General features: G+C 41.6%; 1 protein-coding gene across 2 annotated transcripts in view; it reads right to left on the reverse strand.

Annotated features, from left to right (window-relative positions):
• Positions 1 to 12868, reverse strand: part of LOC127006292 (uncharacterized) — a 59117-nt gene that overhangs the window by 33198 nt on the left and 13051 nt on the right. For both annotated transcript variants that reach the window (XM_050876008.1, XM_050876007.1), the window contains exons 3-5: positions 5580 to 5654; positions 4545 to 4608; positions 101 to 241 (exon numbers count right to left, since the gene is read on the reverse strand). In XM_050876008.1, coding sequence (XP_050731965.1) covers positions 101 to 241; positions 4545 to 4608; positions 5580 to 5654 — 280 coding nt within the window. The remainder of the gene's footprint in view (positions 1 to 100; positions 242 to 4544; positions 4609 to 5579; positions 5655 to 12868) is intronic.

The following is a 12868-nucleotide window of genomic DNA, read 5'->3' on the forward strand; positions in this document are numbered from 1 at the left end:
TCCCTGGTTCTGAGCACCAGTGACCCTGTGCAGGTAACCCCAAGCACCCACTCTCCTACAAGGCAACAGGTGACCCATGGCGCCCCAGCACCGCGCCTACCTCGGGGGAGAAGGGCTCGTACTGGTTGAGCTTCTCGGGGTCCACCACGGCATGGTTGTAGATCTGCGTCAGGATGTGCTTCAGCATGCCGCGCGTCGGCCGCTTGTTGAGGCGTGTGGCCGGCAGGCTGGTGCCCTTCTCCTGCGGGGGAGGCAGGCAGGTCAGCAGGGGTTGTGGGGGGAGAAGGGGGAGAGCTAGCAGGGGGGGAGGGGTGAACGGGGATGAGAGGAAAGGGGGCGGTTAGGTTAGGAGGCAGGCAGGTCAGCAGGGGTTGGGAGGGAGAAGGGGAGAGCTAGCAGGGGGAGGTGAACGGGGATGAGAGAGGGAAGGGGCGGTTAGGTTAGGAGGCAGGCAGGTCAGCAGGGGTTGTGGGGGGAGAAGGGGGAGAGCTAGCAGGGGGGGAGGGGTGAACGGGGATGAGAGAGGGAAGGGGGCGGTTAGGTTAGCAAGGAGTGACAGGGGTGGGACAAGCAGGGGAGGGGTTAGCAAGGGGATATCAGGGGTTATAGTAGGTGAGCAGGGGTGACAGGGGGAGGGAAGACAAAATGGGGAGGAGACAGGGAGGGGGAGGTTACATAGGGGAGAGGATATATAAATAGGGAGATTGACAGGGGAAGGGGTAGAGCATGGGTTTCAGGGGGGGAGGGAGAGGGTGTAATAAGGGGAGATGGGATTAGCAGTGGGGAGATTACATGGGGAGGAGTTACAGGGGGGGAGGGAGGGGTGTATAGAAGGGGGGAGGAGGAAGGAAGGGAAGATAAGGAAAGGTTTAAATTAGGTCAGATAAATATACCATTGATAAGAGAGAGAGAGAGAGAGAGAGAGAGAGAGAGAGAGAGAGAGAGAGAGAGAGAGAGAGAGAGAGAGAGGGTATTAGGGTATGGGGCGAGATATTGAGGAAGGAAAGAATGGTTATAGAGGAGGAGGAGGAGGAGGAGGAGGAGGAGGAGGAGGAAGAAAAAGTTAACGGAGGGGGAGGAAAGGGAGGGGCGTAAGGAGGATGTGGTGAGGTCAGGTAGAGAGAGAGAGAGAGAGAGAGAGAGAGAGAGAAACTGAAGAAACAATGAGAACGGAAATCAAGAAAAAATAATCACAAAAATAATAACTATCTCTCTCTCTCTCTCTCTCTCTCTCTCTCTCTCTCTCTCTCTCTCTTTTCCGGTTTACTCATCTTTCCATTCACTCACTCACTCCCTTGGCATGTGTGTACGTGGGTGTGTGTTTGTGTGTGTGTGTGTGTGTGTGTGTGTGTGTGTGTGTACGTGAGTCATGATACACGCAAGGTCGTTCCATTAAGGAAAAAAAATATTCCCAGAAGAAGAAGAAGAAGAGGAGGAGGAGGAGGAGGAGGAGGAGGAAATGAGTAACGTAAGGAGGAGGAAGAGAAGGAATGTAGTAGTAGTAGTAGTAGTAGTAGTAGTAGTAGTAGTAGTAGTAGTAGTAGTAGTAGTAGTAGTAGTAGTAATAATAATAATAATAATAATAATAATAATAATAATAATAATAATAATAATAATAATAATAATAATAGTCTTCCCCACAATCTAACCTTGGCAACAACAACAACAACAAAAAGAAGGAAAAGAATGAATGGAATAACCCAGAGAGAGAGAGAGAGAGAGAGAGAGAGAGAGAGAGAGACTTTAAATTCCCCTCCATGTTCCCGGGGTATGCTGAAGGCCACGGTGCCACATCATCCCTACCAACACCACCACCATCACCACCGTCACCAACGCCCTCATATTTAACCGCGCGGGCGGGTAATTATATCATCAGAGTATGGTAATTATATCGAAATTGTATCGCCCCGTTGCCGCCGCCGCCATTGGGGAGAGTGGGCGTGGAATCCAGGCTAAATACGTCAATTTTCATCCTGACCCATACATGTAAACAAAAGGCGTGGCAACGTCGCATCGCATCCTCCTCTACGCGGGGGAAACGGACCTAAAGCAATTATTATTATTACTATTATTATTATTATTTCATGCTTTCTCTCATTAATTCATTCCGGTTGACTATGCTATTTATATATTTATTTATGTTTGAAATTTAAAATAATGATAAAAACAACAATAACAGGAAAATAAGAATGAGGTTAGTAATTATTTTAGACTTTCTCTCATTCATTTCCTTTAATTGTCCTTCTCTTCTCGTAAATGGAGTGTTGAAAGTGTTAATCAACGATAAAAGCAGCAGTAGTGACGTTCTCGGAAGCACGTCAGTCAAAGCACCAAAAATAAGGATGACGTTCGTTGATGCGCGCGTCACCATGGACGTGGCGCAAAGCACGAGTGCCACTGGTCGAGGGCGTGGACGACTGACCAATGAGGAGCCTGATTAGCGATGACGTCACGGACACAGCCCACTTTCCCTTGCATACGGATATCTTTTAAGGGGCTCACATATTCCCGGTCTCGGTCGCGACCGTCCCGATGACTCCCGATAAGCCGATCGGGGCCTGACCGCCGACAAAATAGGCAGTAATCCCAGACCGACGGCTTACCGCCGGTAATCCGGCGGTTTACCGGCGGTAGACCGGCGACCATATACGATTTTCGATTTCTCCGACCGGCGACTGCAGCAGGTCAGTCGGCGGTCGACCGCCGGCCTACCGGCGGTCGACCGCCGGCCTACCGGCGGCAGACCTGCGGCACATCGACGAGCAAACACTTTCGTTGCCACACCCAGCTGGAAGGTTATACAAACGCCCGTCCAGGTGTTTTGATCATTCGTGAGTTTGACATCGCCATGGCTTTCCTCAGCTCTCGTGAACGCGAAATTGAACTCCTGAAATTATAATTATTATAATTATAATAAACTGCTTCATACCTAAATTTATTCGTGTGCATAAATCTCTCTCTCTCTCTCTCTCTCTCTCTCTCTCTCTCTCTCTCTCTCTCTCTCTCTCTATATATATATATATATATATATATATATATATATATATATATATATATATATATATATATATATATATATATATATATTACATCTACAGACTAAATTTAGTCTGAAGTTGTAATATACGAAAGTACTTACTATATTTTTCTTTCTTTTCCCAGTGTATATATATATATATATATATATATATATATATATATATATATATATATATATATATATATATATATATATATATATATATATATATATATATATATATATATATATATATATATATATATATATATATATATATATATATATATATATATTTTTTTTTTTTTTCTCTCTCAACCCATCCTCTTCCTCCGTTCTCTCATCTCCCTCTCTCTTCATCCCTCGCTCCTACCTGTTCCTCCTCGTCTTCCTCCTTCCTCCCTTGCTAATCCCCAGGTTAGACACAGGTGTTCACCCCCGGTCTACCGCCGGTCTGCCGTGGGTGTCGGCGGTCGACCGGCGACATTTTTCGACACCGCCGGTCGACCGGGCGCATCGCCGATATCTTAAGAAAATTTTAAAGTTGACCGGCGGTGGTCGGCTGCGTCTACGGTCCTCAGGGTCGACCGGCGGTAGACCGGCGGTCTGCCGCCGACAATCCCCGATCTTACAGTCGGTCGACCGGCGACCGGCTTGTCGGGAGTCATCGGGGACGGTCGCGACCGGGACCGGGAATGTGTGAGAGCCCCTTAACATTATTCAAACAAGGAAAACTGTGAATACCGAGAAACAAATGACGGAGAAAGTGGATGAGCAAGAGAAAAAAACTAAATACCGGGAAATGCATGAAGAAATATATGTGAGTAAGGAGGATGCAAGAGCAACGAGTGTATGCATGTAAGCGTGTCAGGGAAGGGGAAGGGAGACCACGGATGAAAAAAAGGGGATACTAAACTAATAAAAATATAAAACAGTGGAGAAATATAAAGAGTTGTAAATATTTATGATAGGTGATTGGCTATGGGCGAGGAAGGGAAATGGTGGATATATGGGAGGGGTGTAAATCTCTCTCTCTCTCTCTCTCTCTCTCTCTCTCTCTCTCTCTCTCTCTCTGCGTGTGCCTGTGCCTGTGTGTGTGTGTTTGTGTGTGTGTGTGTGTGTGTGTGTGTGTGTTCGAGGCAGTAGTGGTGGTGGTGGTGGTGGTGGTGGTCGAAAATCAATACCTTGTCCCCCTCCTCTCTCTCTCTCTCTCTCTCTCTCTCTCTCTCTCTCTCTCTCTCTCTCTCTCTCCACCCACAAGAACCAGGATATGCAATGACGGTGCAGTACTCTCTCTCTCTCTCTCTCTCTCTCTCTCTCTCTCTCTCTCTCTCTCTCTCTCTCTCTCTCTCTCTCTCTCTCTCTCTCTCTCTCTCTCCGTGACTGACCTACCGACTGACTACCTGACTGACTGACTAGGAACAAAGGAATGCAAGCAGCTGATTAATTTATGAACTTTTAACACACACACACACACACACACACACACACACACACACACACACACACACACCTGACTACTTACCAGCTGCAGGACGGAATCTATGGCACGGTTGTACTTGTCACACAGCTGGCGCATACTCTCATAACTGTAAGGAGAGAGAGAGAGGGGTAAAATGTTAGTTGGATGAAGCTCGATTTGAAGATAGAGGTTACTTAGCTAGATAGGAACACACTCACTAACACACACACTAACTATGTATGTATGTATAGCTGTTATTCATTATTTTATACAGGCTCTCATAACTGTAATGGAGATAGGGGGGAAAGATTTAGATATAAAGTTTGATAAAGCACGGATTGAAAATAGAGGTTACTTAGCTAGATAGGAACACACTCACTAACACACACTAACTCTATGTTAAGCTGTTATTCATTATTTTATACATACAACGTGTACTCTCATAACTGTAACGGAGATAGGGGGGAAAGATTTAGATATACACAGTTAGAGGAAGTGCAGATTGAAAATAGGGGTTAGTTAGCTAGGTAAGAACATATGGATTAACACGCACTAGTTCTTATGTATGCCTGTACGCTATGTATGTATCTATGTATATAGTTGTAATTTGCAGCTAGGAACGTATACACACACACACACTTAATCTACATATGTGTGTGAACTTTGAACATATATTTTACGGTATACATACACTGTCTGAAAAAACTGTGGCAGACAAAATAAAAAAAGTATACATTGAAGCAAATAGGAACCCAATGAATGTATGTGCATGTATGTATGAGGTAATATGTATAACTACCTCTTGTCTCATATATACACTGACTTTGAATATAGCTATGATAGATAAAAGGTATGCATAGGAACACTTAAGTAAGTATACAAATCCTATGCAGGTATGTAGGTATAACTTAATGTGTTTAATTCTATACAAATACTGAGGTAGAGAAAAAATAGTATACATAGGAATACATATACAAACCCTATGGAGGTATGAATGAATGAATGCATGTATGTATGAGTCAGTTATTGTGTCTCACGTATACATAAGATGGCACCACGTATCTTACACATGGAAACACACTTCTTCTAAATACATACCTCCTTGTGTCGTAGTCTGAGAGTATGTTAACCTCCATGGCCCGCTTGAGCTCCGGGATGTCCTCACACACCCACCTGTAACAAGAAAAAATAATGATGAAAATAACAAGAAGAAGAAGAACAAGAACATTTAATGATGAAGATATGAAGAAGTAGACTAATACAAATGAAACAACAATTAGAGGTAGAACATGAAGAGGTAGATGATGTAGATATGAAGAACAAAAAGGAGGGAGATAATAGCACAAATAAAACAATTACAATGTTTTTTTTTTTTTTTATGCATCTGGAAAAATATTAAGAACAATAATAATAATGATACTCTAAACTCCACCTCCACCTCCACCCCCTCCATGCTTTCCTCCTCTTCCTTCGTCTGTTCTTTCTCCTTCCTCTTCATCCTCCTTCTCCTTCTCCTCTTTCCTCCTATTTCTCCTCTTCACTCTCTTCTTTTCTCTTCCTCCTCCTCTTTATTTCCCTTCCTTACTCAAGTTACTCCTCTTAACTCTCCTCCTTTCTCTTACTCTTCCTCATTATCTTACTTCATCAACATCAACAATAACAACAAAATCCAGACAAAGAAGAAGAAAACAACATCAACAAGCTCTCACTGCCTACGCCATTCTCTTACGCCCTTATCATAAGCTCTTTCACCCACCTGCTGTCCTCTCTCTCTCTACATATGTGTCGTGACCTTATCTCTCTCTCCTACACATGTGCCCTGACCTTCTCTCTTTCTCCCTCCTACATACGTGTCCTGACCAATGCCATTTCCCAGGTTGTTTGTCATTCTTTCCGTTCAACTGACGTCACTGCTCTCTCTCCTACGCATGCTTTTGAAATCATGAAATGGTGATAGAAAACAAGATATGGTAAGAAACAGCAATCTACAATGAGTAAGACCACTAGAGTAAGAATAAGTAAGAGTAGGCAAAGCTGAGAAAGTAGGAGAGTAAGGGAGAGTCATGTAATTGTAGTAAGCCAAGAAACAGTTTTGGCACCCCGTTGAAGAGACTGACAAACCGACAATAACACAGGTAATGGTTTAGGAGTCCCGTTAGAGCGACTGACAATAACAGCGGCAACAGCGGGAGGAATGGTTTGGTGACCCCGTTCAAGACTCGGACAATAACAGTAATAGACGTTGGAATGATTTAGTGATCCCGTTGGAGTGACTGATCAAAACAGTGCAGAATACGGCAACTGTTTGAAGATATGTTAGAATCCGTTGGTTTGGAGAGGATAAAGTACATTTTCCTTATAATATGATATAAATGAAGAGTGATTAAGTAGAAATTAGTAAGTAGTTATGATGGTTTAGTGATCCCGTTGGAGAGACAGATCAAAACAATGCAGAATAATGTTAGGCTATGATATGTTAGCTGAGCCATATTTTAACTTACAGAGGAATAGGAAAAGAACCAAGTATATTTTCATGATTATTAAGTTTCAAATGAAGGATAATTAGGTAGAAGTCAATGATGGAATAGCATTAAAACACGATATCACGATTAAAAGATGATTAAAAAATGAAGGACATGGTAACTGATTTTGATTAGGTTACGTTAGTTTAGTTATATTCTTATTTAACGGATAGAAGAGAAGCAAGTATATTTCTACCACCAGTAAGTTAAAAATGAAGGGTGATGAGATAGAAGCTAATAATGGAAACGCTTAATTACTTCAAAATATTGCCACGTGAATTAGGTCAATAAAAAGTGCAGAATTTGACAACTTTTATGATAAGTTCAGATACGTTGGATAAGCTTAGGATAGTTAGTTTAGGATAGAATCAAATATATTTCTACCACCAATAAGTTATAAATGATGGGTGATTAGGTAGAAGTTAATGAAAAAACGCTTAATTACTTCACAATATGACCATGAATAGGCTAATAAAAAAATGCAGAATATGGCAACTGTTTTATGAAAGGCTGAGATACGTTGGATAAGCTTAGGATAGTTAGTTTAGGATAAAATCAAATATATTCTACCACCAATAAGTTATAAATGAAGGGTGATTAGGTAGAAGTTAATGAAAAAACGCTTAATTACTTCACAATATGACCATGAATAGGCTAATAAAAAAATGCAGAATATGGCAACTGTTTTATGAAAGGCTGAGATACGTTGGATAAGCTTAGGATAGTTAGTTTAGGATATAATCAAATATATTTCTACCACCAATAAGTTATAAATGAAGGGTGATTAGGTAGAAGTTAATGGAAAAAACGCTTAATTACTTAACAATATGACCATGAATAGGCTAATAAAAAATGCAGAATATGGCAACTGTTTTGTGAAAGGTTCAGATACGTTGGATAAGCTTAGGATAGTTAGTTTAGGATAGAATCAAATATATTTCTCCCACCAATAAGTTATAAATGAAGGGTGATTAGGTAGAAGTTAATGAGGAAAAGCCTAATTACTTCACAATATGACCATGAATAAGCTAATAAAAAAATGCAGAATATGGCAACTGTTTAGTGAAAGGCTGAGATACGTTGGATAAGCTTAGGATAGTTAGTTTAGGATAGAATCAAATATATTTCTCCCACCAATAAGTTATAAATGAAGGGTGATTAGGTAGAAGTTAATGAAGAAACGCCTAATTACTTCACAATATAACCATGAATAGGCTAATAAAAAATGCAGAATATGGCAACTGTTTTGTGAAAGGTTGAGATACATTGGATAAGCTTAGGATAGTTAGTTTAGGATAGAATCAAATATATTTCTACCACCAACAAGTTATAAATGAAGGGTGATTAGGTAGAAGTTAATGATGGAAACGCTTAATTACTTCAAAAATACTGACACGTGAATTTGGTTAGATTTAATGAAATGGTCGGCCATGTTGCTATCTCGTGGTCAATGTTTTTTTTTTGTTATTGTTGTTGTTTTTGTATTAGCATAGCAATAATACAGTACAAGAAAGCAGTTCAAGGTAATGTTATGTTTGTGATTAGGTAGAGATTAATGATGGAAAAGCTTAATTAATTCAAGATATTACCATGTGAATTAGGTTAGGTCTAAGGGAATGGTCGTGTTGCCGTTTCAAGATCAATGTTATTAATCAAGGAAGTAGTTCAAGGTATGTTATGTTCGTGATGAGGTACAGGTTAATGAAGAAAAGCTTAATTAATTCAAGATATTACCATGTGAATTAGGTTAGGTCTAAGGGAATGGTCGTGTTGGCATTTCAAGATCAATGTTATTTTCTGTATTAGCATAGAAAGATTAGTAAAGGAAGCAGTTCAAGGTATGTTATGTTCGTGATGAGGTACAGGTTAATGAAGAAAAGCTTAATTAATTCAAAATATTACCATGTGAATTAGGTTAGGTCTAAGGGAATGGTCGTGTTGCTATTTCAAGACCAATGTTATTTTCTGTATTAGCAAAGAAAGATTAGTAAAGGAAGCAGTTCAAGGTATGTTATGTTCGTGATGAGGTACAGGTTAATGAAGAAAAGCTTAATTAATTCAAGATATAACCATGTGAATTAGGTTAGGTCAAGGAATGGTAGTGTTGCCATTTCAAGACCAATGTTATTTTCTGTATTAGCATAGAAAGATTAGTAAAGGAAGCAGTTCAAGGTATGTTATGTTCGTGATGAGGTACAGGTTAATGAAGAAAAGCTTAATTAATTCAAGATATAACCATGTGAATTAGGTTAGGTCAAGGAATGGTAGTGTTGGCATTTCAAGACCAATGTTATTTTCTGTATTAGCATAGAAAGATTAATCAAGGAAGCAGTTCAAGGTAAAAAAAAAAATGAAAAATAAAGAAAATAACGACATAAATAAAATATAGGTACATGTGTTATATATTTAAATAGACATGGAATACCTTTACTAATCAAGCATTACCACATCATTAATTAGTGTTAACTATATGTTACCACCTTCCTAATCACACCTGAGAACGGTAATTAGATGTGAGGGTATGCAAATAATGATAGGAATAGAGATAATGATTGATAAAGAGTTGCATGAGAATTTGCGTACGAGATTGAATGCTGGTCTCTCTCTCTCTCTCTCTCTCTCTCTCTCTCTCTCTCTCTCTCTCTCTCTCTCTCTCTCTCTCGCAGGAACGCAACGGTCTGTATATGTATGGCACTGAGAGAGAGAGAGAGAGAGAGAGAGAGAGAGAGAGAGAGAGAGAGAGAGCAATGATCTAGAGTTGGCAAATGTCCAACTTTACAGGCCCTCTCTCTCTCTCTCTCTCTCTCTCTCTCTCTCTCTCTCTCCTGGATAAACAAATACCTCCAAAAGAAGTAAATAAATAAACAAACAATCTAACAAAGGAAATGAGAGAGAGAGAGAGAGAGAGAGAGAGAGAGAGAGAGAGAGAGAGAGAGAGAGAGAGCATCTTCCTTATGTTATTAAAGTGAATCTTCCTCTTCTTCCTCCTCCTACTACTACTCATCTTCCTCCTCCTCCTCCTCCTCCTCGTCCCTCTTCTTCCTCCTCCTCCTCCTCCTCTTCCCTTTTCGTCCTCCTCATTGTTCCTCTCTTTCATCTTCCTCCTCCTCCTCCTCCTCGTTCCTCTTCCTCATTATATCCAATTTCCATTATTTGCTCCTTTCTTCCTCTTCCTCTTCTTTCGTCTGTTCTATATTTTCTTCCTCTTCTTCCTCCTCCTCCTCCTCTACCTAATCTCCATCTCCCTTTTTTGTATGTTCTTCCTTCTTCCTCCTCTTCTTCTTCTTCCTCCTCCTCTTCTTTCGTCTGTTCTATATTTTCTTCCTCTTCTTCCTCCTCCTCCTCCTCCTCTTCCTAATCTCCATCTCCCTTTTTTTTTGTATGTTCCTTCTTCCTCTTCTTCTTCTTCCTCCTCCTTTATTTTCGTATACTCTCATTTCTCTGCAATCCATCATAACAGAGAGAGAGAGAGAGAGAGAGAGAGAGAGAGAGAGAGAGAGAGAGAGAGAGAGTGAAAGTGAGGAAGCAAGTGTGAGAGTGAAGTAGAGCAAGACAGATGGAGAGAGAGAGAGAGAGAGAGAGAGAGAGAGAGAGAGAGAGAGAGAGAAATCAATACTATTTATATCAGCAGGTTTGTCTGTCTGTCTGTCTGTTAACTCGTGACCTAAATCTATCTATCTATCTATCTATCTATCTATCTATCTATCTATATCGGTATCTCTCTCTCTCTCTCTCTCTCTCTCTCTCTCTCTCTCTCTCTCTCTCTCTCTCTCTCTTGCTGTGTGCTATCAATATTCTTGTTACTGTGCTCTCTCTCTCTCTCTCTCTCTCTCTCTCTCTCTCTCTCTCTCTCTCTACCACCCCCTCCCCCCTCCTCCATATACCCAAAAAACACAGGCTTACGTCAAGCAGCCAATGAAAACTCGTGATATCGGTGACGTGAGTGTAAACAGAGGGGCTGGACCAATCAGGGACGCGGACAGCTGTGACGTCACAGGTAAACACAGCGGCCAGCCAATAGGGATCGAGGAGGGCCATGACGCTACAGAAATCGACCAATGGCGTTCCGCGTAGCCCCGTGACGTCAGAAAATGCGTTCATAGATGCTTAAACTGGCGACATCCGGGCAGAGGCAAGAGAGAGAGAGAGAGAGAGAGAGAATCGATAGGAGGGGTCCACAAGAAGCCTGGCATAAGATTCTCTCGCTCTCTCTCTCTCTCTCTCTCTCTCTCTCTCTCTCTCTCTAACCAAGGACGCTTCTTCCCTTTCCTCCACTTTCTTTCTCTCCCTTCACCTACCTCACATTCTCTCTCTCTCTCTCTCTCTCTCTCTCTCTCTCTCTCTCTCTCTCTCTCTCTCTCTCTCTATCAAAGAGAGAGAGAGAGAGAGAGAGAGAGAGAGAGAGAGAGAGAGAGAGAGAGAGAGAGAGAGATTTAAACATAGCAACTTTAAATTCCTCTTCCTCTTCACCCTCCTCCTCCTCCCACGCCCCCTCCTCCTCCTCCTCCTCCTCCTCCACCGCCTCCTCCTCTCCTTCCTACCTCTCTACCACAGACAAGAGAGAGAGAGAGAGAGAGAGAGAGAGAGAGAGAGAGAGAGAGAAAATCAATATCAGTGGCCCCCAAAGCCCGAGAGAGAGAGAGAGAGAGAGAGAGAGAGAGAGAGAGAGGCCGTATGAAATGTGCAAAATGGTGATGTAGGAGGAGGAGGAGGAGGAGGAAGAGGAGGTGGAGGAAAAAAAATAAAAAACGAAGAGGAGGAGGAGAAGGAGGAAGAGGAGGAAGACTATTGATTTCTGATGTCACATGGTTGCCCTCCTCCTCCTCCTCCTGCTGCTGCTTACTGCACTCTCTCTCTCTCTCTCTCTCTCTCTCTCTCTCTCTCTCTCTCTCTCTCTCTCTCTCTCTCTCTCTCATTAGAATTAGTGGTTTAGGTAGGAAGGAAGGAAGGTAGGTAGGTAGGTTGGTAGGAGGAGGAGGAGGAGGAGGAGGAGGAGGAGGAGAGAGAGAGAGAGAGAGAGAGAGAGAGAGAGAGAGAGAGAGAGAGAGAGAGAGAGAGAGAATTTAAAGGGACCCATCTCTTCTGTCTCCCTCACTCTCTCACTTGTTAGAGAGAGAGAGAGAGAGAGAGAGAGAGAGAGAGAGAGAGAGACAAAAAAAAATACCACAACAACAATCACAACCAACATTCAAGTATCAACCAATCAACATAACCACAACTACCAACATTGCCATCTCTAACAGCAACCAATACTTTTAACCTAACCACCATCAACATAAACATTAGGAAAGGTGACCAACCAACTTTAAGACAACCAACATTCCTGTCCACCAACACTGAAGTCCTTGCCAGTAGCTAAAGAAACAACCAACATTTGCATAACCACCATCTATATGACCATTCAGTATATATAATCAACCAACATTGCAATTCTTACCAGCAACTAAAGCAACAACCAACATCTGCCTAACCACCATCGCAATTAGGAGAGGGATCAACCAACATTGTCATTCAAAGCAACAACCACCATTGCTGGCCTAATCAATTCTATCCACCATAGCCACAAACATTAATTAATTGATCAACCAACATCTCTAACTTAACCAACCCTACATGAATTATCAACCAACATCTGACTACCACCATTGTAATTCAGATAAGCAACCAAAATCTCTAAAGTTAACTTGGCCCAACCAATATTTCGACCAAGATTAGATACATATATCAACCAACATTGTAATTTACATCAGCAACCACCATTTCTGACCTAACTTAACCTAACCAACATTGCCATAAACATTAGGAAACTTATCAACCAACATTCGCACCTACTACCAACATTGTCATTCATTCCAGCAACCAACA

The sequence above is a fragment of the Eriocheir sinensis genome, chromosome 32, assembly GCF_024679095.1.
Source record: "Eriocheir sinensis breed Jianghai 21 chromosome 32, ASM2467909v1, whole genome shotgun sequence".
In the NCBI taxonomy this organism is placed as follows: domain Eukaryota; kingdom Metazoa; phylum Arthropoda; class Malacostraca; order Decapoda; family Varunidae; genus Eriocheir; species Eriocheir sinensis.